The sequence below is a fragment of the Trematomus bernacchii genome, unplaced genomic scaffold, assembly GCF_902827165.1.
Source record: "Trematomus bernacchii unplaced genomic scaffold, fTreBer1.1, whole genome shotgun sequence".
Classification (NCBI taxonomy): domain Eukaryota; kingdom Metazoa; phylum Chordata; class Actinopteri; order Perciformes; family Nototheniidae; genus Trematomus; species Trematomus bernacchii.
The window spans coordinates 110325-135947 of NW_022987675.1; the positions used below are offsets into that span (position 1 = coordinate 110325).

The 25623-nt window shown below is 40.9% G+C and overlaps 1 protein-coding gene across 1 annotated transcript; it reads right to left on the reverse strand.

Moving 5' to 3' along the window:
- Positions 1 to 537: 537 nt before the first annotated feature.
- On the reverse strand, positions 538 to 4008 carry LOC117487597 (tubulin alpha-1B chain-like). Its single transcript, XM_034136218.1, has 4 exons — positions 3898 to 4008; positions 2281 to 2506; positions 2035 to 2183; positions 538 to 1521 (listed from the first exon to the last, which is right to left on the reverse strand). Exons 1-4 carry the CDS (start codon positions 3898 to 3900, stop codon positions 553 to 555), a joined length of 1347 nt encoding a protein of 448 aa, XP_033992109.1. The 5' UTR covers positions 3901 to 4008; the 3' UTR covers positions 538 to 552.
- Between the last annotated feature and the right edge of the window lie 21615 nt (positions 4009 to 25623).

Below are 25623 nucleotides of genomic sequence, written 5' to 3' on the forward strand. Positions count from 1 at the left end.
CAGTTTCATTCATGTTCCAGTCTGGGAACAGCAGAACTAAGTCTTTTGAAACACCACCTGTCTGCCAGCATGAGAGCCCCACCCCCGCCCGCCTCACTACTATCCCTCCCTTGGGCCAGAGTGAATACCACACCCTATTTGAGATCAGGCCGGGGTTAGGACTCTGTTCTTCTCACGTAAAGCACAAATCCAATCTTAAATAAGTCAATGTAAGATATGCAAATGGTACTCTTGAATCATCTGATGTTGAGAAATCATGTAGTGATTAATCTAGCATTTAACTAGATTGCCATGCCTGGTGTGTTCAGAGAACAGATATATACATGTTAAACACCACTGCCTCCAAGTGACTGAATTGAGCAATAGCATCTGTGTGAAAACATTTTTGATTGAACTGAGCAAGTGAATACATACAACCCATCTAGGCAGATAGGTCATGTTTAACAGTGTATTCATTGACGAGAGGAAAGCATAGGTTCAGGTTCAGTCAATGAAAAACTTTATTTTCTTGACATTAATAAAACAGCATGGATCAGAGATCAATAAAGCTTTCTAATACTCCTCTCCTTCCTCATCCTCATCTTCCAGGCTATCAGCTCCAACCTCCTCATAATCTTTCTCCAGAGCGGCCATGTCCTCCCTGGCCTCAGATAACTCTCCCTCCTCCATACCCTCACCCACATACCAGTGCACAAAGGCACGCTTAGCGTACATCAGATCAAACTTGTGGTCCAGCCGAGCCCAGGCCTCTGCAATAGCAGTGGTGTTGCTCAGCATGCACACAGCCCTCTGGACCTTGGCCAGGTCTCCACCAGGAACTACAGTGGGCGGCTGGTAGTTGATGCCCACCTTGAAACCAGTGGGGCACCAGTCCACAAACTGGATGGAGCGCTTGGTTTTGATGGTGGCATTGGCAGCGTTCACGTCTTTGGGAACGACATCACCACGATACAAAATGCAGCAGGCCATGTATTTACCGTGGCGTGGGTCACATTTCACCAACTGATTGGCTGGCTCGAAGCAGGAATTAGTGATTTCTGCCACTGAGAGCTGCTCATGGTAAGCTTTCTCTGCAGAAATAACAGGGGCATAGGTGGCCAGAGGGAAGTGGATACGGGGGTAGGGCACCAAGTTGGTCTGGAACTCTGTCAGATCAACATTGAGGGCACCATCAAAACGAAGGGAGGCAGTGATGGAGGACACAAGTTGACTCATCAACCTGTTCAGGTTTGTGTAAGAGGGACGCTCGATATCAAGGTTTCTACGGCAGATATCATAAATAGCTTCATTATCAACCATGAAGGCACAGTCAGAGTGCTCCAGGGTGGTCAGGATGGCGTTGTAGGGCTCCACCACAGCGGTGGACACCTGGGGAGCTGGGTAGACGGAGAACTCCAGTTTGGACTTCTTGCCGTAGTCGACGGACAGACGCTCCATCAGCAGGGAGGTGAAACCAGAGCCGGTGCCCCCTCCGAAGCTGTGGAACACCAGGAAACCCTGAAGACTGGTGCACTGGTCGGACTGAAAGAAAAAGAGAAAATCATGAAATAATAATAATAAATGTATTTATATAATACAAAGACAGCAGTGCCAAGGGTTCACAGCTAATGATAAAAAAGCGTATTAGTGCACAGCATGTAAACATATAGATTCAATGAAAACAGATCAGAGATAAGAGGGTGCCATACCATGGAGGGCTTTGAATGCGATCAGGAGGATCTTAAACTGAATTCTGCAGGGTGGAGGAAGCCGATGCAAGTGGGCCAGAATCGGGGAAATATGCTCACTTTGAAAGAGTGATACCAGATTGTTATGTCTTGTTTGTCTAAAACACTGTACAGCTCTACATTTTAAAACATATACTTCACATATTTATTATTAGTTATGACACTTGGCTTTTGCAATACTTATTTTTGCCATTCACCACAATATGATTGCATACTCCTTGTATGCGAAAACCTACTTAGCAATAAACTGATTCATCTCCATTTAATACTCTTCAGCAAAATTGACTTCTGTTCTAAATGTACTGACCAGCTTTCGGATTCTGTCCATCACCAGGTCGATGACCTCCTTGCCGATGGCGTAGTGTCCTCGGGCGTAGTTGTTGGCAGCATCCTCCTTGCCAGTGATCAGCTGCTCAGGGTGGAACAGCTGGCGGTAAGTCCCCGTGCGCACCTCATCTAAGGGTAATGAGCATTAGATTATTGAAGGTTTTGAATGACATAGGGGGGAAAAGGTTTATGATACTTTTATCATTTATAATGAATGAGAATGTACCGATGACAGTGGGCTCCAGGTCAACAAACACTGCTCTGGGGACGTGCTTTCCAGCTCTAGTCTCACTGAAGAAGGTGTTGTAGGAATCGTCCACTCCTCCTGAGATGTTCTGGTCACCAGGCTTCCTGCCGTCCGGCTGGATCCCATGTTCCAGGCAGTAAAGCTCCCAGCAGGCATTGCCAATCTGCACACCAGCCTGACCAACGTGGATTGAGAGGCACTCGCGCTGTAAAAGGGAAAAAAGGTTGTTAAGAAACTATCATAAAAGGAAGCCTAGTGGCTGATTCTTGTGCAAAAGCATGTGTGTAACATACATTCTAGTGGCATATCACCACATGTGGGAGGACTGCTCTATTACTATTTTAATAAGAACCAAACATCATATCATGATTTAAGTCACCTGACGCACACATTTGTCATCTGAACAGAAAGACAGTTATAATTCAAAACAAAAAGAGGCTAAATACTGTTTATACGTCAAATACCGAAGGCACAATGACGCAGTTGTTGGCAGACAGGTGGCACGATTGGACGTGAATGTGGGCCAGTGTTAAGAGAGGAGACGAGCATTTACATTTTCTGCAACTGTCTCACACGGATTGCGCCACTGCCACACCCCTTTAGGAGACTAGTGGCGTGGCAGGCCAGAACGTAATCACACATAATAATTATCTAATTCGACCTAAATAAAGTAAAAATTGGAACCATGTCTCTCATTTCTCTAATGTGAAGACATTAGAGAAAACACGTCGGTTTGCTATCCTGGCTCCAAAATGGTGGAATGAGCTCCCCATTGACATCAGGACAGCAGAAAGCTTACACATCTTCCGGCGCAGACTGAAAACTCATCTCTTTCGACTCCACTTTGAGCAATAACATTACTAACAAAGCACTTACTAACAAAGGACTGGCTTATCTAAAGCCAGTTGAGTAGCACTTGAAATGTGTTGGCTCTATGAAACCTGATGTACTTATAGGATTCTGTTTTCTTCAAGTTTGTATCTTCTTGGTCGAATGCACTTATTGTAAGTCGCTTTGGATAAAAGCGTCAGCTAAATGCAATGTAATGTAAAGACACTAAAACGAGGTCGACACAAATCCGTCGCAGGAAAAAGAACTCTCGCGAGATTTGGGGAGACAGAGCGTTCATTTTATTTAAATGTCGGCAGCGAGTAATCATTTCAGACAGTACGTTGGAAAAACGCCCTGGTTCACTGAAATTCGGGAAAAATGTTTTATCTGTGTTAATATCATGTTTTAAATATGAAACCATTAAACCTGGCCACTAATGAGACAGGAAGTATATGTATTTCCAACAATTCGCGCCGATTGTAAATGCTTGACTTCAACATCTTGACTGTGCCGTCGAGTTACACTTAATTTAGCAACACCACAGTTAAAACGACTTATTAATGACGAAGCTTGATTTACCAGCTTACACCGCAACATTTTTGTTTCATTATAAAAATGATGCGTCGTCTTTAAAGAGTAAGCGGTTAAAAAACGTTAAGCTGGTTACGTTTTCGCATGATGACAGACGTTCAGAGCGCTGCATTTGGTTAAATACACATCCTCTAAGTGGAGAAAAGCTGTACTATCGTAATCACTAGTACTCACCATTTTTCTGAAGATGTGAAGACAGAGGGTTTCGATAAAGAAGAGGAAAAGGCAAAGTTATCTCTCACAGCAGGGCCTGTATGAGTCCAGGGTAAGAAGTAACAGGTGTATTTTTTCTAGGCGGGGCTATATATACTATCTTACGCGGCGCAATTGCTGCGGAATCTGATTGGATGAAAAGACAAGTGGGTCCACTTCTGATTGGTTGAATTCTTTAGAATTTTTTTTAAAGAAACTTTATTGAGCACATGGAAAACAAGAATACTGGCTAACAAAATTCCTGTTCAAAAGCGGAATCACCCCACCCAAGAACGTCGATCCCATGGATGTACTGGGAAAACGTGGTTATTGCTGAACATTAATAAATAGACGTAGTATAATAATACAACACATGCATATTACTATACAAGAACGTTTAGCAAATAAGATAATAAGAAAAGAAGATTGGCATATTCCGACTTTTGACGTTCATATTTGAATTACGATAAATATATATATATATTTAAGTCATTTTCAAACATATCTTTGTCTGACATGAGTAATATTGTCATTGTTTATTGGTAAATATCATTCATTGTATCAACTGCAGGAAATAGTAAGCCCTCCTTTTATATTCTTTATAACTGACTCTGACAATAGCTTGTTTATTATTGTTTTAAATTATGCAATTTTTTTCTCTTTTGTATCTTTATGCGTAGTTATAAAGAACGTAACTATTTATTTGAATGTAAGATTTTTTATTAAATCTCAATTGGTATTATGCATTATGCAATTTGTGTTGCTGCACTATCAGGTCCAGAGGGCACCGCTGCACTACTTCATCACAACATTGCATCTTTACCTTTGCCCTCTTGCTCGATAAAGTATTGTGGGTCAGAATAGCCATATACATATGCTGGCTTCCATACTGCAATATGCAATAGGGCAGACTTGTAGGTTTTGCTTAATGACTTAATCTGTTTCTGGCATACCAAATAGTACAGTTGTATGGGTAAGGGAACCCACCGTAATCTCATTGTTCTCCATTGTATTCTGTCCAGTTTTTGTGTAGTACTTTTAACTGCTGCTTAATAAAGCATGTAATCATAATCCATCCTCATCACAGCCCAGTATATGTGTAATGATGTGTTTTTTAAAGCTTACCATTCAAAACCAAAGAAACACCTTACAAAATAAAGCACATTTAATGTCAATATTATATATATATATACTGTATATAATATAATTTCTCCTGTACATCAACCACCCAATATATTATTATTATTATATTAAAACAAACAAAAAAACATATCACCTCACAACTTCCCCAGATACTTACTTACGTCAAGTCAGTATTTTCCCCTGAAATGTTATGTTTAAATGCAGATTAGCTTTAAATCTATAGATACATTCAGACATGGTAATAAAACGAACACCATTTATACGTATTTTTTGGAAGTTTTCTTTCCATTAGAGCAGGGGTGGGGAACCTTTTTCCTCTCGAGGGCCAGTTTCAATTTTTTCAACATCCTCCGAGGACCGTACAAATTATTGACCTCTGCTTAAAAAAACTAAAATCACAGCCCATTCATTTGGCCTTTCTTTCATGCTGTGCAAAGATATATGGACACAAGATGTGTGCAAATTTATTTAGTTTCCTATCCATGTGAACATGATTTAAGTGGGGGGGGGGGGACCTAACCTGAATAATGTAGGACCATACCTATATAAGGCATATTTATACTTTTTTTTTTTCAAAATACCAAACAGATCATGCATTTTAGCCATGCCTCATTTTGCTCAATTTGACATTTTTTATCCCTGTTTTGGCAAGGGCAGATTCAGTGAGAACAGCACCATCTACAGGCCTGGCATATGTACTACAGCGTCTCCAGCGCTTTCGAACGGCAATGGCCGTGGCTGTCTCCTCCTGATTGGTGGAGTTGGCCCAATAGCCGAAGCGCCACCGTCCTGACGTCAGGACAGTGTTCAAATCTGGATCAGTTTTTATCAGATCCGTTGCAGCCCCTTTTTTAGAGATTTGGGTATGGAGGAAAATAGAGAGGGTTGTTTTCTGACACTTGGTGAGTTCCCTGGAACACCGGGGACACATCTTCATGTAGAAAAGACGTACAAAAATGCATTTTGCATGATAGGTCCCCTTTAAGAGCAGAGCTTGAATATTAAAAAATAAAGAATACAAACTCTTGTGGCTCCTTCCTGTCTTCCTACAGGGTCTCTCTTGGCTTTGTTCTGGCTATCTTCTAGCTCTATTCAGGTTTTTGGAGTTTTTTTCTAGCTCTATCCCTGATCATTTTCAGAACCTGAAGGCTCTATACGGACTATCTTCTGGTTCTCCTCTGGATCCATCCACTATCTCTTGTCTCTGTCCAGTGAATTACACTTTTGTTACTGGAGCAGGTAAAGCATACAACAGATACTTTCAGCATTATCGGAGCACGAAGTGGACGCTTGGATGAAACACAGCGGACTTCTAAACAATGAACACCCGCAACTTGGAAGAAATAAAGTTGGGTTTTATGCGTTCTAATATTGCAATGCAAACCCATGATGTAATGACAGTAATTAAGAATAATTTAGTCATTGAATGCTCATTTCAGTATATTTAATCAAACAAAACATAAACATATTGGACATGGCATCAAGACTGTAACCTCTTCACATTCTGTTGAAATAGTCAATTACTAGCCATATCTCACACATTGCTGTTTTGAATCACTAATATGTGGATGACAGTTGAACTGGATGATGTAACATGTATGCCATCTGCTGGAAAGAAGACGTATCGCTCTGTTGGCGTTGTTTAGACAACAAAAACAGAATTAAGCTCTCATACCATAAACAATCTTTGAGTCCAGACCCCGTCCTGCAGAGAGCACACAACCCAACAGCACGTTGATGGTCTAGCATCACTTTACAAAACGTTTGCATTAAGACACTAAGACTAGCTGGTCCCTTGTAAAGGTGAGTCCACCTTAAATGAGCAGTGGGTGATCAGCAGGTGAAGGGCAGGACACGGGAACTTGGTCCTGAGGAGATGTAACGATTATTAAACAAGAAATAGTCGAGTCAAGGGGTCGAAGAAATGAACATTTGTGATTATTAGCGAATCGGTTGCAGGTGGGTGAAAACAGGCTTAGGGAGTAACGTATTACATGTAACGGCATCAGATCATCAGGATACAAAATAGACAAATGTATTCCCTTACCAACACTCTTGTGTCTTTTTCAACAATTACGCCATTTAAATCTTTTGTCACAAACTTTGCAGATCTATTTTTCCTCTCCTGTGTGGCTTCTCATGTGTGACTTTAAATGTCCACTATATGAAAAAGCTTTCTTACAGACTGAGCAGCTGTGTGGTTTCTCTCCTGTGTGGACTCTCATGTGTGACTTTAAAGTTCCCCTCTGTGAAAAAGCTTTCTTACAGACTGAGCAGCTGTGTGGTTTCTCTCCTGTGTGGATTCTCATGTGTTCCTTTAAAGATCCACTCTGTGAAAAAGCTTTCTTACAGACTGAGCAGCTGTGTGGTTTCTCTCCTGTGTGGATTCGCATGTGTATCTTTAAACATCCACTGCGTGAAAAAGCTTTCTTACAGACTGAGCAGCTGTGTGGTTTCTCTCCTGTGTGGATTCTCATGTGTATCTTTAAACATCCACTCCGTGAAAAAGCTTTCTTACAGACTGAGCAGCTGTGTGATTTCTCTCCTGTGTGGATTCTCATGTGTTCCTTTAAATGTCCACTATGTGAAAAAGCTTTCTTACAGACTGAGCAGCTGTGTGGTTTCTCTCCTGTGTGGATTCTCATGTGTTCCTTTAAATGTCCACTATGTGAAAAAGCTTTCTTACAGACTGAGCAGCTGTGTGGTTTCTCTCCTGTGTGGATTCTCATGTGTCTCTTTAAATTTCCACTCCGTGAAAAAGCTTTCTTACAGACTGAGCAGCTGAATGGTTTCTTTTCAGCACTACGTCGTGGATCACTGACAGATTCATGTCTATTTTTCAGTGAGTTTGAGCCTGATGCAGGTTCTGTGGTCTCCTTCCAATCAGCACTGTCTTCAGTGTCAGGTTCAGAAGAGTCTTCAGTGTCAGGTTCAGAAGAGTCTCCAGTGTCAGGTTCAGAAGAGTCTCCAGTGTCGTCCTCAGTCTTTGGTTGTAAACTGCTCTCTGGATCTGAGCTCCTGGCTGGTTCTGGTCCTCGACAGTCCTCTCCATCAGCTTCTGTTTCCATGTGTTCAGTTTGTCTTTGATGAGGCTGAGAGGACTGAGGTTTCTCTTTATCATCTTCACTCTTCACAGGGTCAGGAGTGAAAGTGGACTTGGTGATATCAGCCTCCTCCAGCTTCTGAAGCTGCTCTCCCTCCTGACTGATCCTGAGTTCCTCCTGTTCCTGCTTAATGTGCGGGGGGGGCTCTGGGTCCTCCTGGTCCAGACTGGTGCTCAACTCTTGCTGGTCAGGGAGAAGCTCTTCTTTAACCACCACCAGCTGCTGGACGTCTGCAGGAAACACACAGTCAGAACAAACTGTTAAGTGTTAGCATTTACAAATCTCATCACCATTACAATGGGAGACATTTTGCAGCCCTAATTAATGCCTTTGTTTTTATATTTTCACATTATCTTTCTTAGTCCCACCTATTGTGTATTTGTGTTGGCTCAAGTCACCTCATGTAGCCCAGCCCCTTTCCACTTCCAGTTCAAAATGAAAAAGGGTTTTTTCTTCTGGCGTAGCACTAGCTGCAATGTAAAAAAGGAATTGTATTTGGGATCGTTCACAGATACACTACGCCTACAGTATAGAATTACAATACTCTGTTACAAATTCAAATCCTGCATTCAAACCTTATTTAAGTAAAAGTATGCAAGTATTAACAGAACATTTGACGGCACCTTCTTATGTAAAAGTAATGACGGTGCAGTAAAATGTTCCCTGTGAGTGTTTCATTTATGTTGTTTCTTGATTATTGTGTATGTTGCATTTTACTGCTGTACATGTTCAAAGTTGCGCTTGTATAAATGATTATAGATGAGGGAACCTGCTCAATATTAAAGCTCCCATGTCATGCTTTTACGGTTATTACCCGTCCCCTTGTGTGTTATGAAGGTTTGTATGCATGTAAACGGTGTGCAGAGTCAAAACCCTCAAAGTACACCCTGTAGCGAGTTAAACTCTAACACAGAAAATACCTCCCCAAAACGCCTCGTTGGAGATACGTCACTGCCCATTTGATTCTTCCGGGTACCGCTTGATGTCATGCGGTACCCGGAACGAAATGGACCAATCCCGAAGAGCTATGGCCACACCCAGCGGCACTGGCCGCACCCTCTGCCAGCCTAACATTTACAGTCGGAAGCTCTGGTTCAGTTCACAATCGATCCAGTCATGCCACTGCCAAGGACCTGTTTCCTGAAATGTGAGGAGAAATCTGAGCTGTTTGTCCTACCGACGGAAGAACCACGACGAAGTCAGTGGTTGAAATTTCTTTTTAGCACTGTTCCTTCAGAGGTTCGAAGAACCGGCATTTCACAGACGAAAGCTTCCAAAACATTGCCCAGTTTGAGGCCGGATATGCACAGCATTTGAAACTGAAGGACGATGCTATTCCTAGTTTGTTTGGACCGTTTGGAGCAGGAGAAGATTCGGGTACACAACCTGTAAGTTTGAATTGTTATTTGTGTATTTATCAAACAAGGTATCTACCACGACTGTTTAAATGTGTAAACATGTTTCGGACTGCTAAGCCAGTGCTAACTGTGCTAACTAAGTTGCTAGCGTTTCCATATCAACTCTAATATTAGCAGATGGCCTTACATACATGTATCTCATAGCAGGAGAATGTCTGCATTCACACACGAAATACTCATAGACAGTATACTCCGGGTGATTTGCCGTACGGTCAGTCGCAAAACGTAATTACATTATAGCTGGCATAGCGTGTATGCTACCGAGCTAAACAACAAGGCTACTAAGAGCTAGACATGAGTTTGCTCGGAAAAACATTTTTTTTATGCCAGCTACAATGAATGTAGCAGACTACCCATATAAGATTGCAATTGTAAACATGTGCTTGATAGCCTAATATGAACCACTATCTGTTGTTCATAGTATAGTATAGCATATTGAACAACTGAACAACTAGCAAACGTAGATTAGCATTGTAATCCAGCTGGCAAGCTGACGAACATCAAACAACTAAGTTTATTTCACACTTCCAGCAGAGACAACGGGGAAATCCCCTCTCTCTGCCCGCTCACAGACCCCCAAAGGACGGTACATTACAGTTAGCTTTCCTCCGACGCTGATAGCATGTATAGCTCACGAGGCTAGCTATATACGCTAGCGGGAAACATTGTATGACCGAACGTAGCAGACTACCCGTATAAGATTGCAATTATAAACACGTTATTGCTAGCCTAATATGAACCACTAGTTTTGTTCATAGTAGTTTTATTACTCTACATTATAGTTGCCGTTCCTCCGAGCTAACGTTCATATCGTGTTAGCTACCAAGGTAAACAAAGCTAGGTTAGCATATTAGCTGGCAAGCTGTTCATTAGATTGATTAGATAGATCCACACTCCTACCACAACTACTACTAACGAATCTAAAACAACTAAGTTTCTCTAATATTTTGTGATTTGCATTTGATTTCGTCCAGCCAGGTCCTGCCGGACAATACATGACGGGACTACCACACTGATGCATCGTCCTAAAAAGCCCCGGCTGCTATAGGCAAGATGCCGACAACGGGGAGTAATTGACGATATACCGTGTATATATGTATATTTACGTTCATTTTGTACATTTCTAAAAATAAAGTTTAATGGAAATACTTAGTAGGCCTATCCTTTCTTCCCTGAATTATTTGCTCCTATAACATATCATTCATATATAGCAAACCATGATTTGATTTCTCATCAAACAGTAGTACACTGAAAAAAAAGGTTCTTTGGATTTACTCAATTTGAATGTGTACATTGGTCCCACACCATGAGAATGTGTAAAACTGACACATTTTTGCTTGTCAAACCATCATATACTATTCACATCAGACCGCTAGAAATAATCATGTTGATTCAACATGATATTTTTCAGTTATTGCAATCCCATTTTATTGAGAAATGTTAAAGCAATTTCATCACGTTCTGTTTATTCAATTTTGACCTGTAATTCGAACATGATTTTTTCATGCTATTATTCAAATGTATTGTCTATCTTTAAGCTATTTCATCATGTTCTGGTTGCTAGATTTTGACCAGTAAATTTAACTGCTAATTTTATTCAAATGTATTATGGGTGTTTAAAGCAATTTCAAATATGATTTTGCTAAGTCTATCTCATTCAAATACATTGCACACATAGCTTCCAATGGAGGCAAATACAAAATCAAGCAGTTCTGTATCAAAACACTTTATTGAGTTTTAAATAAGCAACAAGAATACCACTATACACACACACTTAGGTACATTCAAACTAGTTCTCCATTATGTGGTTTAATTCGGGGTTTTACCCTTTTCACAGTAACAATAGAATTTATAAAATATATATATTTTTAAACCTTTAAAAGAGGTGCTACAGCACAGGCAATATAGAAAAATACTGCAAGCATGGAACTATGCTTTAACCTGAACATTTGTGACATTCAATGACCTGTGGTGGCTAGACCAACATCAGTCTAGAAGAAATATATGAAGGAACAATAAGAGTGAACAGGCTGAACAGCAGGGGGGGGGATGCTAGATAAAAGAGTTCAGACACATGCAGGATTGACAGGTTTCTTATAATAGAGTCTCAAACACAAATACTAAAGACAGCAATGGTCTTTAAAATTGTCTCAGGTTAAAAACACAAGTTGTAACAAAGCATACAACAACAAATCCTAAAATGGTATTTCAATACCAAACACAACAGAGAAAAAATAACAGATTCAATTGTTTGGGGTTCCTTGCATGCAGCAGTCTCTGAACCGTTTCACTGAAGGAGCCTGTTTTTCAGAGCAGTTGCTTTGTTTGAGAGCTTACCGCAGTCCAGTTCCATAATAATGCTTTGGACTACTTCAAAGGTGGAGCGGAGGTCAGCAGGGTAGCTGAAATTCAGCGCGTGCATTAGTCCAAACAGCATTGCAAAAGCTAATGCTACATTATCCAGATTTGTCAAGACTTTGACGCCTTCTAGAACGGTCCCGATGTCCTCCGGTTCATCAGTGGAAGCATCTTTAAGAACATAAATCCCCACAGTCGTGTCCTTGATGGTGCCTTCATCTGTGTCCTGTAAAAAAAAAAACGGCAAAATGTAAGCAAATAAGACCTAAAACCAAGCCCCATCAAGAAAATAAAATAAAAAATAAATACGGGAAGGCATAGTATAGATCTAGCCATGGTAAGTTGAACATTCTAAATGAAAGTAAATTAAAGATATCAAATTAAATTTAGGTAAAATAATCAAGTAATTACAGCAGAACATGAATCAGGTGTTCTTTAAGCTGGCTATGCCTTACTGAGTATAAAAAGTGGGACACGTCCTTGTGGCACTAGTTGCCGTGTTCACTTACTAGTTTGTTAAAATGCTCGAAGGTAAATATGTATGCAACTACTCCACAAGTATAAAAGGAAAAATTGCAATGGAATGAAAGAAAAAGAGACATGAAAGATTTAATTGAAAAATGACCTTGACCAAATGAATGTTTACACAAGTGGTAGATGAACAGGTGCATCTCTTAATAAATTAGAATATTGTGGAAAAGTTGATTGATTTCTGTAACTCTTTAAAAAGTGAAACGCATATTACATGGATTCATTACACACAAAGTTAATTATTCCAAGTGTTTGTTTGTTTTAATCTGGATGATTACAATTTATAGCTAATAAAAACAAAAAATTCAGTAGGTGTTTGTGTCTGTTTGAGTTGGATCACTAGAACTATAGAAAATAGATTTTTTTTCCTGAGATCCTGGGAGTCTCTTAACACATTGGGGACACATACATGTAAAAGACATGAACATTTAAATTTATGAAAAAAGATTTTGCATAATAGGAGACCTATTTTAAACAAAATTACTGAAATTAATAAACTTTTCCACGATATTCTAATTTATTAAGTTGTACCTGTAATTGCAACAGTGGCTATGACAGAGACAAATAGAATGATAACAGAACAGTTATTGAGTTTGTGAAGATTTACATAAAGCTAAAACACTGATTGTTTTGTTATTATTCAAACAATCGATGATTTAGTTAAAGGTGGGGTAGGTAATTTTAGAGAAACCAGCTCGAGATCGCTAGAATTTGAAAATACACAGCCGGAGAAAATCTGCTACTTCCTTACAGAGCCCCTCCTCCAACACACACGAACGTGCACATGACCAATGAGGGCACGAGATAAGTTTGTGCACAGATGGAAGGCTGACAGGCAGGTAGGCCATCCAGTTATTTTAGCCGGGCGGGCTCAGATGATTGGTCGTACTTTTTACAGTACTACAGCTTCCACAGATGACATTTTTTATGGATTTTTTGTCAAAGCACTTCAGATATTCATTGCTATCGGGATGTTAAGAGCATTCCATGGAATATAACAACAAGTGTATCTCGAGCCGGTTTCTTAAACTTACCTACCCCACCTTTAAGTCACGTTCCAGCAACTTTGAAATATTGAATTTAATATTTCATAATATGAAACAAACGAAACAAAAACCACCCACTATATTTTCAATGAACAATTTCAGCCTAAGAGATCGTGTATGAAAACAAAAGTGAAGAGAAGTATAAAAGAAGCAGGCAGATTCATGGACATACCACATATTCTCGCACAAGGTATTTTGGACCTTCCCCCATGTAGATACATAGTCCCTTGACGATTGACTTGCGTCCAGCATCTACATCATCACACTGAAAGTAAATGTACTTGATTAGTGTCTTATTACAGGTCTTGTGGTTTAATTCAAGTCAACTACTGGTGTGAACTGTCATTTGGATACATATTACTTTGAGAATACAACATCACAGTTCCTAAGAAAGTGCAAGCCCTGCTGTGAGCTCCACATCCCCTGGACATCTTTCTCAAATTGTGGTCAGTGTGGTTACGAGTTGAATTGTTATATATCACATTTAAAATTGAGATGGATAGATGGCTCAAGACAGGGTCAGTTAAAGCTACAATGTGTAGAATTAGGGTGTTTTAGCTAAACGTGTGGTTAGAGAGGGAATGGCAAAGCTCTACTCAATCAGAGAATCTACGGTGGCACTGAAGGACCAAAAAGTAGCAGTGTGTGTTAGAGCTGCTGTCAGCCGGCACTCTGGTCACTTTCACTGCGGAGCTACTACACTACTGAAAGGAGACAGATAAATAAAATAAAAAGCAAAAGCACTAATGGTCTCCTTGGCGATGAGCACTTTTTGTGTGCCATTCTTGCAAATAAATTATGTAATAACTATAATGTAAAATATTGTAGCATCACTTTTCACAATTCTAAAATTCGTGATTCTCAAAAAACATTTTCAAAATCATTTAGGTTTAGGTTATTCATAATGAGAATCCTGTATCACTTACATTAGCCATTTCAAAATGATTGTTTCCAGCCTTCCCCGAAGCTGTCCTCCTCGCTTTTGGAACATCAGGGTGCCAGAGTGGAGGTCCAGCTGAGACAGGAATTTTGATTGTAGTGGCTTGGTCGTGATTCTCTTGAATTCAGAGTTGATCTGAAAATGCATAAAATCAAAAAGGAATTTGATCATTGTTTAACATCAGGGAGAAAACAACCACCAACAACACAACACAGTTGTTTCAACACAGTTGACAATAAACATAACAGCTCTTACCAATATAAAATCTTTCTGTGTGGGCCTTTCAGTGGTAAGTGGTAAAGAGGATGATGAACCTATGAAGGAAAACATTTAGAATCAGTAGATTTAAGATAAATAATGAGATAAAAGACTACAAACAATTATAACAAAAGCACATGGAATATATATAATACATACTTAAATACAACAAGTCCTCCTCTCAGCTCTTGTCTCTCTCTGTGTGTGTGTGTGTGTTAAACAATGCCAGTGCTAGCTAGATAGCTAACATTAGCTAAACATAGCGTCATGATGACGCGAATGTCACGGTTCAAAGCTGTGTGGCTAGGCTAACTAGCAAACTAATTTCCAGCGTTATAACTGCCTGCACGTGCAGTTGGCGGTAGTTAAAGCGGAGGCTGGCAACCAACACGAGTGAAGCCGTGCAGCCAAGAATGTCCGTCCGTCGTCACTGACTTTGTTAAATCGGCAAAACAAAACTTCAGCCGTTGGCAGCACACAGAGCCCCACATTATCTCATATTTGTTCAGAAAATGAATAATAATCCTTGTCACAGACGGTCCTTTGCATGCGGAAAACAGTCGCTGTTTTTTAAAAGTTTATATGACGTTATTTTAAGTGTGGAAAGGGCACCAACAACTATAGCTTAGCCCGATCCGATCTCCATTCAGAAAATGGCTGCTTTAAAGTGTTTTGCCTGCGGTTTTGTAACTACACTTCCCACAGTAGTCAATCATGGTTTAAATTAATCGGTGTCAGTATGTTGTTGATTCGGCCTCATTGTTATACATTTATTACAATTAAATCACGGCAAATAAGCTAAATAAATGTACTTACTTTGACCGAGACCGACTCACATACACACACGCGAGCACACTCACAAACACACGTGCGCCATGCCCGACACAGGCATGGCGCACGTGATCACACAAACGCCACAGCAGTAACCGCAAAAGTGAAGCAGACTGAATACTTGCTCCACCTCTGCCAGTAACAATGGCCCGAACCCATAGCCTGTATATATTAGCCCAATTAGCGGGTATGGTGATAACGAAATGATTCTTAATACATCCGTCATCAACAATAAATGTGATACAATTTGCTAATGTCAGTGCTAGCTTGATAGCTAACATTAGCAATACATGGTGTCATGTATATACACACGTCCCCGTAATTGTAACATACCGAACGAACACAGCACTATATTGGAAAGGGGTACAAACATGTATTGAGCAGAAACATTACATTTAATTAACTTACTTTTGGAGTCTCTCACAGAGGTTGGCTTTGTGTAACCAACTGATACTTTTCCCGGTTGTCGACACCTCTTCTTCTGTACTTTTTTTCGGCAGTTCCTGAGGACCAATCACAGCTCCGGACGCCATTTGAATATATACTTCATTTCCGGTTCTAACCACATTCGATTACATTGATTCAAATGTTTCAATTAAATCACGTTCAGTCAAAGCGATTTAAATACGTAGATTTAACATTCTCAATAAATAAATGAAGTCTGCTTAATAAAATCACATTCAGAGACAGAACATGAACTAATTTCGTTGCATTTACTGTTTTTATTTGTGTAAATTCAAAGAACCCCTATGTCCATTTTTTTCAGTGTAGTTTATAACAGGTAAAAATAACTTACTCTTTGTTATGACCGGCTCGTAGGCCACAACGGAAAGACAAGGAGACATACACGAGTTTACAAAACCACGGCACATTTATTGTGGTAAATGCAGAGATAGGTGGTCGAGGGGAGAGGATCGCTGAGCCGCTTTGGAGAGAGAGAGGGGCCGCAGTGTGACTCCGGACAGCTGGCTAGCACCTCGGCTCCGGCCAGGTGTCCATGATCGCGCTGATTAGCTTCTTCAGCTCCACCCCATCGTAAGACAAAGGCCCTGGGGCCGTCACACTCTTCTATAACAACAGTTGTAGGTACAGTTCGGTTAGTTAGCGTATAAAATATACGGCTGTACCGACGCCATTATAAGACTGATGTTCCGCTGAGAGCAGCCGGAAAAAGCACTGTTAGACATGGGCGGAGCCTCTCTGGTGGTTGACTAATCAGAACAGAGTGGCCGAGCTGACCAATCGGAGCACACTAGGCTCACAGAGCTCCAACGAGTCGTTTAGTGGAGAGAGTGAATATTGCTGAATACACATGCTTGACAGAGATGCTGTATGCGAAACCAATGTGAGTTTGGAAAATTGCACAGTATAAATCTATTTTAGTATACCTCAACAATGTAATTATGATCAGTGGAAATGGCCATGACATGGGCCCTTTAAAATATGTGTGTTTTTTATATACAGTACCAGTCAAAAGTTTGGACACCTTCTCATTCAATGTTTATTTAAATGTGTTTCTACTTTATAGATTAATACTGAAGACATCAAAACTATGAAAGAACACATATGGAATTATCTAGTGAACAAAAAAGTGTTAAAAAATCAAGAATATGATTTTTATTTTAGATTCTTCAAAGTAGCCCCTTTTTGCCTTGATGACAGCTTTGCACACTCTTGGCTTCTCTCAGTCAGCTTCATGAGGTCGTCACCTGGAATGGTTTTCAATGAACACGTGTGCCTTGTCAAGAGTCAATGTGTGGAATGACTTGCCTTCTTAATGTGTTTGAGACCATCAGTTGTGTTGAGCAGAGGTAGAGTTAGTGCACAGTGGAAAGCCCTATTTGACTGCTGTTGTAATCCATATTATAGCAAGAACCACTCAACCCAGTAAAGAGAAGCGACCGTCCATCATCACTTTAAGAAATGAAGGCCAGTCGATCCGGAAAATGTCAAGAACTTTGAATGTATCCTCAAGTGCAGTCGCAAAAACCATCGAATGCTATGATGAGACTGGCTCTCATGAGGACCCCCCCGGGAAAGGAAGAGCAAGAGTTACCTCTGCTCAGAGGATAAATACATCAGAGTTACCAGCCTCAGAAACCGCAAATTAAAGCACCTCAGATTAGAGCTCACATAGATGATCACAGAGCTCAAGGAGCAGACAATCTTAACATCCACTGTTCAGAGGAGACTGCGTGAATCAGGCCTTCATGGTCCAATTGCTGCAAAGATCCACTACTGAGGACGAACAACAAGAAGAAGAGAATTGTGTGGGCCAAGAAACACAAGGAATGGACATTAGACCAGTGGAAATCTGTACTTCGAATTTGCTTCGAGATTTGTCTTGGCAGATGAGAAGCGCTATATAAATTAAATGTATTATTCATTTATTATTACTTTGGTCTGATGAGTCCAAATTAGAGATTTTTGGTTCCAACCTCCGTGTCTTTGTGAGACGCAGAGAAGGTGAGCGGATGGTTTCTGCATGAGTGGTTCCCACTGTGAAGCATGGAGGAGGAGGTGAGATGGTGGTGGGGGGGGGGGGGGGGGGGGCTTTGCTGGTGTCACTGTTGGTGATTTATTCAGAATTCAAGGCACCCTTAACCAGCATGGCTACCACAGCATTCTGCAGTAGCCAGCAAAATATAAATCATATTCTGGATTTTTTAACACTTTTTTGTTTACCAGATAATTCCATGTGTTCTTTTATAGTTTTGACGTCTTCAGTATAAATCTACAAAGTAGAACGAATTTAAATAAATAAAAATCTTCGAATGACAAGATGTGTCCAAACTTTTGACTGCGTCTAATACTAGTGTATATCTCTCTCAAAATATATATTCTATATATATATATATACACAGAATATATTATGAATACATGTTGGCAATAATTGATTGATTGAGATTTTACATTAATTTATATTAACGTTTGAATGACTTTATGACATTTGTACGAGTTCCCCTATTCTTTATCAAGTAACATTTTAGATGTGTTTAATTTATTATTGAACATATTTATTCATTGATTTCTTTATGAATTATTCTCGCGCAATTTGAATTAATCCAAAGTATTTGTTTTTATTTGCTTTTACACATTTAAAAAGAAAAGGTGAATAAAGAAGCACATTAAAACTAAAGTATCAATGTATGTCACATTTAATCAACTAGTGCCTACATGCATGGGTAATATTTAAATCAGTAAATTAAATAGCGTATTATTCAATGTATTTATTTTTATAAATATATTTATTTTGGTAGGTTTGCTCTTCCGTAATAATTATAATAATGGAGTATTTTCACAGTGTGGTGTTTGTACTTTTACTTCAGGATGTACTACCTGCAGCACGTGCTGATAAAGGGTCTAAAGTGTTATTAATGTGATAATAAAGTGTTACTGAAGAGTTTAAAGTGTTAATGGAGAGTAAAGGGAACAGACCTGCTCTGTGTATCCGAAGCTGAGGCTGTAAAACAGCGTCCAGTAGTTTCTGGAGTCTCTTGTTCTCCTCTTTGGAAAGACACAGCTCCTCCTCGAGCTCTGCTATTGTTTGTTCAAACAGAACAAATATCTCTTCAGCAGCAGCAGTGAGTCGCTGCTTCTTCAACGACAGCAGCATTTGGACTTTACTCATGTTTCCTAGATCACCTTTTCCTGCAGACTCCGTTAAACACACCGTTTCTCTCTCCATCAAACTCTCAATCTGACTAGTGTTGCTAACGTGTTTCCAGCTAGCATGCTAAGCTAGCTCCTATAGTCCGAGGTAAACGCTCCAGAAAAAAGAGCACAGAGTCCATTCGGAGGTTTATCCAGACACACAGATGATGGATCAGTAGTGCTGGAGCTCACACACACTTTCTCAGGAACACAGAGAGAGAGAACCGTAGCGACGAGACGCCACATGGATCCAGGTTCTTCTTCTTCTTCTTCTCTCAGTATTTGGCGGATTGCAAACAACTTTAAGGTGCATACCGCCACCTACTGTACAAGAGTGTGTATCACCATATCATCCTGTCACCATTTGTGGAATTATACCACTGTATTTACGTTGTTTTAAATTCTTCCAATCAATCCTGTTTTACTCAAATACTTAAGAATGGAATGATGTTTTAGAGCAGTGGTTCCCAACCTAGGGGGGGGGGGGGGGGGGGGGGGGGGGGGGGGGGGGACACACACGTAATCATAAATCATCTAAGGGTAATGAGCATTAGATTATTGAAGGTTTTGAATGACAGAGGGGGGAAAAGGTTTATGATACTTTTATCATTTATAATTAATGAGAATGTACCGATGACAGTGGGCTCTAGGTCAACAAACACTGCTCTGGGGACGTGCTTTCCAGCTCCAGTCTCACTGAAGAAGGTGTTGTAGGAATCGTCCACTCCTCCTGAGATGTTCTGGTCACCAGGCTTCCTGCCGTCCGGCTGGATCCCATGTTCCAGGCAGTAAAGCTCCCAGCAGGCATTGCCAATCTGCACACCAGCCTGACCAACGTGGATTGAGAGGCACTCGCGCTGTAAAAGGGAAAAAAGGTTGTTAAGAAACTATCATAAAAGGAAGCCTAGTGGCTGATTCTTGTGCAAAAACATGTGTGTAACATACATTCTAGTGGCATATCATCACATGTGGGAGGACTGCTCTATTACTATTTTAATAAGAACCAAACATATCATGATTTAAGTCACCTGACGCACACATTTGTCATCTGAACAGAAAGACAGTTATAATTCAAAACAAAAAGAGGCTAAATACTGTTTATACGTCAAATACCGAAAGCACAATGACGCAGTTGTTGGCAGACAGGTGGCACGATTGGACGTGAATGTGGGCCAGTGTTAAGAGAGGAGACTATGCATTTACAATAGGCTTGTTTGAGACGAGCTGCGGCTCGCCTCGAAAGTAGACGAGAATAGCCGATCGCAGCCGGGGGAGCTCGCCTGAAGTCGGACAGCTCGGAGTCGGCTTCTTCTTCTTCTTCTTCTTCTTCTTCTTCTTCTTCTTCTTCTTCTTCTTCTTCTTCTCTCGGTTTTTTGGCGGATTTCAAACAACTTTAAGGTGCATGCTGCCACCTCCGGAGTCGGCTTGACTCGGTTTGCATTTATAAATGCACACGGCATCTATTGCACGTCTGTCCGTCCTGGGAGAGGGATCCCTCCTCTGTTGCTCTCCCTGAGGTTTCTCCCATTTCCCCTTTAAACTGTGGGTTTTTCTCTGGAAGTGTTTCCTTGTATGATGTGAAACGTAAGGACAGAGGGTGTCGTATTGTCATACTGATATTCTGTACAAACTGTGAAGTCCACTGAGACAAATGTAACATTTGTGATATTGGGCTATATAAATAAACATTGATTGATTGATTGATAAAGAATGGACAAGTGTGTTTAATCGTTAATGTCAGATATGTACTAAGTAAATATATTTGTTCCTGCTCAAGATTAGATTCAACTTTATTGTTATTGCACAGATTACAGGTACTGAGACAACGAAATGCAGTTTAGCTTCTAACCAGGAGTGCATAAAGCAGTAAAGTGAAAAGTAATGTACACAATCTACAGAATAAAATATGATGAATAAACAGTGAGGGGTATGAATACACTATATACACAGTAGCCTAGCCTAGTATGAACAGTGTGTTGTATGAATATGCTAAGATATATAAAGTATGACAACGGTAAGCAGTGCAAGTATAGTATACAAATATATAGATATTAATTTAATGATGATAAACATTGTGGAACAATGATGAAAAATGTGAATGGAAGTGGCGACGTAAAACTGACACAAAACAACAACACACTTTTGCCGAGCCAATGGAGACTGTTTGATGTTCTTATAAACGAGTCATGTTTATCATAGAACTTGGTTTAATAACCTATTAGTGACGGAGCAACATTATATCCACATGGCTGTTATCATCACAATACACGAACCACGCCTGTAGATCCCTACCACCGGTACGGTGTCTGCAGAAGGACAACAGAGACCAAATGCGAATACTCTACATCCCCTTTCTTTAGCTCTTCCTACAGTAATGAACAAAACTGTTATACTGAACACATATGACAGAACATACAAAATGCTGCGAATGTACACATTATCAAACTATGTGTGCATTTAGTAACTGATGAACACTACACAATCTCAAAGAATGAGTGTAGCAATTAACTCGGTAATTACTACAGTAACAAAGTAGATTACTAAAATAGAGTACATTTGCACTGTGAAACAAAACTTTAAGTCTCAATATGGCATTACTGTGTGAACTAACAGTTTAGAGTCACTGTTCTCAGAGTGGTATGTTTGTGCATACATGACAAAGCTTCAGTCTCTGTATTTGGGATTAGGCTTGATAGCACGGCCTGAGCGTGTCCTGTAAACACTCTCGGGAGTGTCTGACAGCAGTTTAGCTGTGGGAACATCAGCCCTCATGTGTTCACTGTTCAGTGATTCCTGTGTGTGTGTCACAATCTGTAAACTCAAGTCCTGTGTCTTGATGATCGGTGTCACTTGTAGAGGTGCGTGACGGGACCGGCTCATCTACAGGCAGAATGTGCCTACGATTCCTTCTGTACAGCTTCCCCTCTGAGTGGACGACGTACGACCGGGGTTCCTTGCAGATCTCTTGAATCATTCCAGTCCTGTTGTAACCTTGTGGGGTCTGCATCCTAACAACCTGTCCTTCCATCAAAGGTTGTAGTGGTCGGCTTGACTTATCATAGCACTGTTTTTGATACAACCTCTTGTTTAGAAGCTGGGCTTTTACCTCTTGTGGGTGACGCATATCTGGCTCAAGCAGCTTCACCGAGACTGGGAGTGTTGTACGTGTTTGTCTCGACATCAGTCTCTGTGCAGGAGATCCTAATTTTGTGTCACGTGGTACATTCCTGATGTTTAATAGGTTAAGAAAAACATCAGTTCCATCTCTATGAGATTTCTCCATGAGCTGCTTCGCACTGCGCACAGCCCGTTCAGCTAGCCCGTTGGACTGGGGATACTCAGGGCTGCTGGTAATATGAGTGAAGTCCCACTGTGAGGCAAAGTCTTTAAAGCGCTGGCTAGTAAACTGCCTTCCATTGTCTGACATGAGTGTGTGAGGTGCTCCATGAACTGAGAAATGTCTTTTCAGCTTTGCAATGACTGTTGCTGCAGTGATATCACGAAGCATGTCTATCTCATACCAGCCTGAGTATGAGTCCACTAGCACTAAGTATTGCTGATTGTGCCACTCAAAGATGTCAGTTGCTACAGTTGACCACGGCAGGTCTGGAACTGGATGCAGATGGAGTGGTTCTTTCTGCTGGTGTGGTTTTGTGCTGTTACATACAGAGCATGACTGTATTTCTGTGTGAATGTTGTCTGTCATATTTGGCCAGAAAACAATGCCACGTGCTCTCCGCTTTGTAGCTTCTTCACCAGGATGTCCTCTGTGCATGATGCTGATGTATTCTTTCTGTAGTGACAGAGGAATAACTGCTTTGTGACCCTTCATTATGACTCCATTTTCAACAATCAGTTCGTCTCTGAAAGGAAAATACGGTCTAATGGCATGTGGAAGATTATGCTGTTTAGCGGGCCACCCGTGTCTGACAGTGGTGCTGAGTGTTTGCAGAGTCATGTCCTCAGCGGTGTGCCTCTCTAACTCTTCTAAGCGAGAAGAAGATATGTAGTTAAGAGTCATTACGTCGAAGTTGTCCTCTTCTTCAGCTTGCTGAACTGTGGAGCTGCGGGGAGCTCGCGACAAAGTGTCAGCCAGGAACATTTGCTTTCCGCATTTGTACACAAGAGTGATGTCGTACTTTTGTAGTCGTAGCATCATTCTTTGTAGTCTTGCAGGTGCTGTGTGTATGGGCTTTTTTAGTATGGTGACGAGGGGCTGGTGGTCTGTTTCAATAGTGACTGGTTTACCATAGATATAGTCATTGAATTTTGAACATGCAAAGACCACTGCCAACAGCTCTTTTTCGATTTGAGCATATCTGGTTTCCGTTTCAGTTAGCGTACGCGAAGCATACGCTACGGGTTTTCCTTCCTGCAAACACGCTGCACCGAGTCCGTACTGTGAAGCATCACAGGTAAGTGTCACTGGCTTGTCAACATCATAGTATAGCAACACCGGTGGGCAAGACATGCGTTTCTTTAAATCTTCAAAAGCTTTCTGCTGCTGTTCATGCCATGTCCATTCTGTGTCTTTATGTGTGAGCTGCCGTAGTGGAGCTGACAGCTGGCTGAAGTTTGGTATGAACTTTCCAAGGTAGTTGACCATCCCCAGAAATCTTTGTAAGGCTGGGACGTCTGCTGGCACTGGCATCTCACTAATAGCACTTGTTTTGGAAGGATCTGCTTTGAGTCCTTCACTGGTGAAAACATGGCCGACATAGCCGACTTGGCTTAGCCTGAACTTGCACTTGAGGGGGTTAAGCCTTAAATTAACCTCCCTGACCCTGTTAAGCACTTTTCTCAGGTTGGCGTCGTGCTCTGCAACATCTTTACCTGCAATAATGATATCATCAACGATGATTTCACAGGGGTATCCAGCGAAGATCTGTTCCATGGAGCGCTGGAACACCTCGCTGGCAGAATTGATTCCAAATGGCATTCTTAGAAATCTGTAACGACCAAAAGGGGAGCTGAAAGTGGTTAACATGGAAGACTTATGGTCGAGTGGAACCTGCCAAAAGGATCTCTTTGCATCCAATACAGAAAACATAGTTGCTTTTGACATGTGTGTAGCGACTTCTTCCACAGTACGCATAGGATGGTGTGGTCTTTTCAGAGCAGTGTTCAAGTCTCTTGGATTAATGCATATCCTGATTTCTTGTTTGTCCTTTTTGTTAGTGGCTACCATAGAGGACACCCAATCAGTGGGCTCTGAGACAGGAATAATGACGCCCAGTTCCTGCATCTTGTCGAGTTCAGCTTTGACTCTGTCTTTCATAGCCAAAGGTATGCGATGTGCAGGACGAACGACTGGTTTTATATCCGGGTCGAGAGTCATGGAGTACGTCACAGGTAGCTTTCCAAGCTCATCAGAGAAGAGATCGCTGTATTCTGTTTGGATCTCAACTGAAAAATCATCGTCAGTGGGGCTTAATTGATGAACTGCTTCACTGAATGAAACTAGTCCCATCTGTCTGCACGCTCGTAGCCCAAGCAGTGGCAGGACATCCTCTTCTACAATGTAGAATGGTAGTGTGTGGACTTTTCCCACTAGGTGGCACTGCAGTCTGACTACGCCCGCAGTTTTGATTTTGCTTCCACCATATGCAACAAGATTAGTGGATTTAAAACACGTCTGTATTTGTTCATCTCCTTTTATCACATTGAGTGATATTTTTGACAGAACATTGCACTTCGCACCAGTGTCTACTTTCATCTCAACTATATTGTCATTAATGTGCACAGTGACAAAAGCCTCATCATTTTTTTCTATCTGTGCATCAGTTGCATCAACACTTACTTGCAGTGTTACGCCGTCAACATAGAATGTTTCATCTGTAGTTGTATCAGCTTGATCAGGTTCTAGTTGATGAACTATCCTCCTGGGCCCTTGCTTGTTATATGTTTGTTGTATGGACTTGCAACACTTTTTGAAATGATTCCACTTTTTGCAGGTATGACACTGTTGACCATTAGCTGGACAGTTGTCCCTCTTTGCTGCATGACTACCTCCACAGTTGTAGCAGTTGGAAATACAGCTAAATCCATGTGTATCTGCCTGAGGTTTCCTTTTGTTGTCGTATTTTCGTGTTCCTCTCTGGTAAGTCTGAACTGAATCCACGTTTGTGGCAGAGTGCTGTGGCATAGCTAGCGTTTTATTGTGCTCTTCAGTCATCTCATGGATCTGACATATGTTAACAGCTTTGATTAGTGTTAAATCACAGTCTCTCAGGAGCACTTTCCTTAAGTTGTCATTACTGATACCACAGACCAGTCTATCTCTGATTAGTTCTTCATAGAGATTCCCAAATGTGCAGCTCTTTGCCTTGATCCTTAAAGCACTGACATACGATTCAATTGGCTCACTAACATTTTGATTCCTTGTATTGAACTTGTGTCTTTCCATAGTGACATTTGTTTGAGGG

Excerpts from the sequence above, each read along its gene's own strand:
- LOC117487597 (XM_034136218.1), bottom strand. Across the intron at positions 2,184-2,280 it reads CCTGGAGCCCACTGTCATCG|ATGAGGTGCGCACGGGGACT; the intron begins GTACATTCTCAT and ends CATTACCCTTAG. Across the intron at positions 1,522-2,034 it reads TGGACAGAATCCGAAAGCTG|TCCGACCAGTGCACCAGTCT; the intron begins GTCAGTACATTT and ends TTTTTCTTTCAG.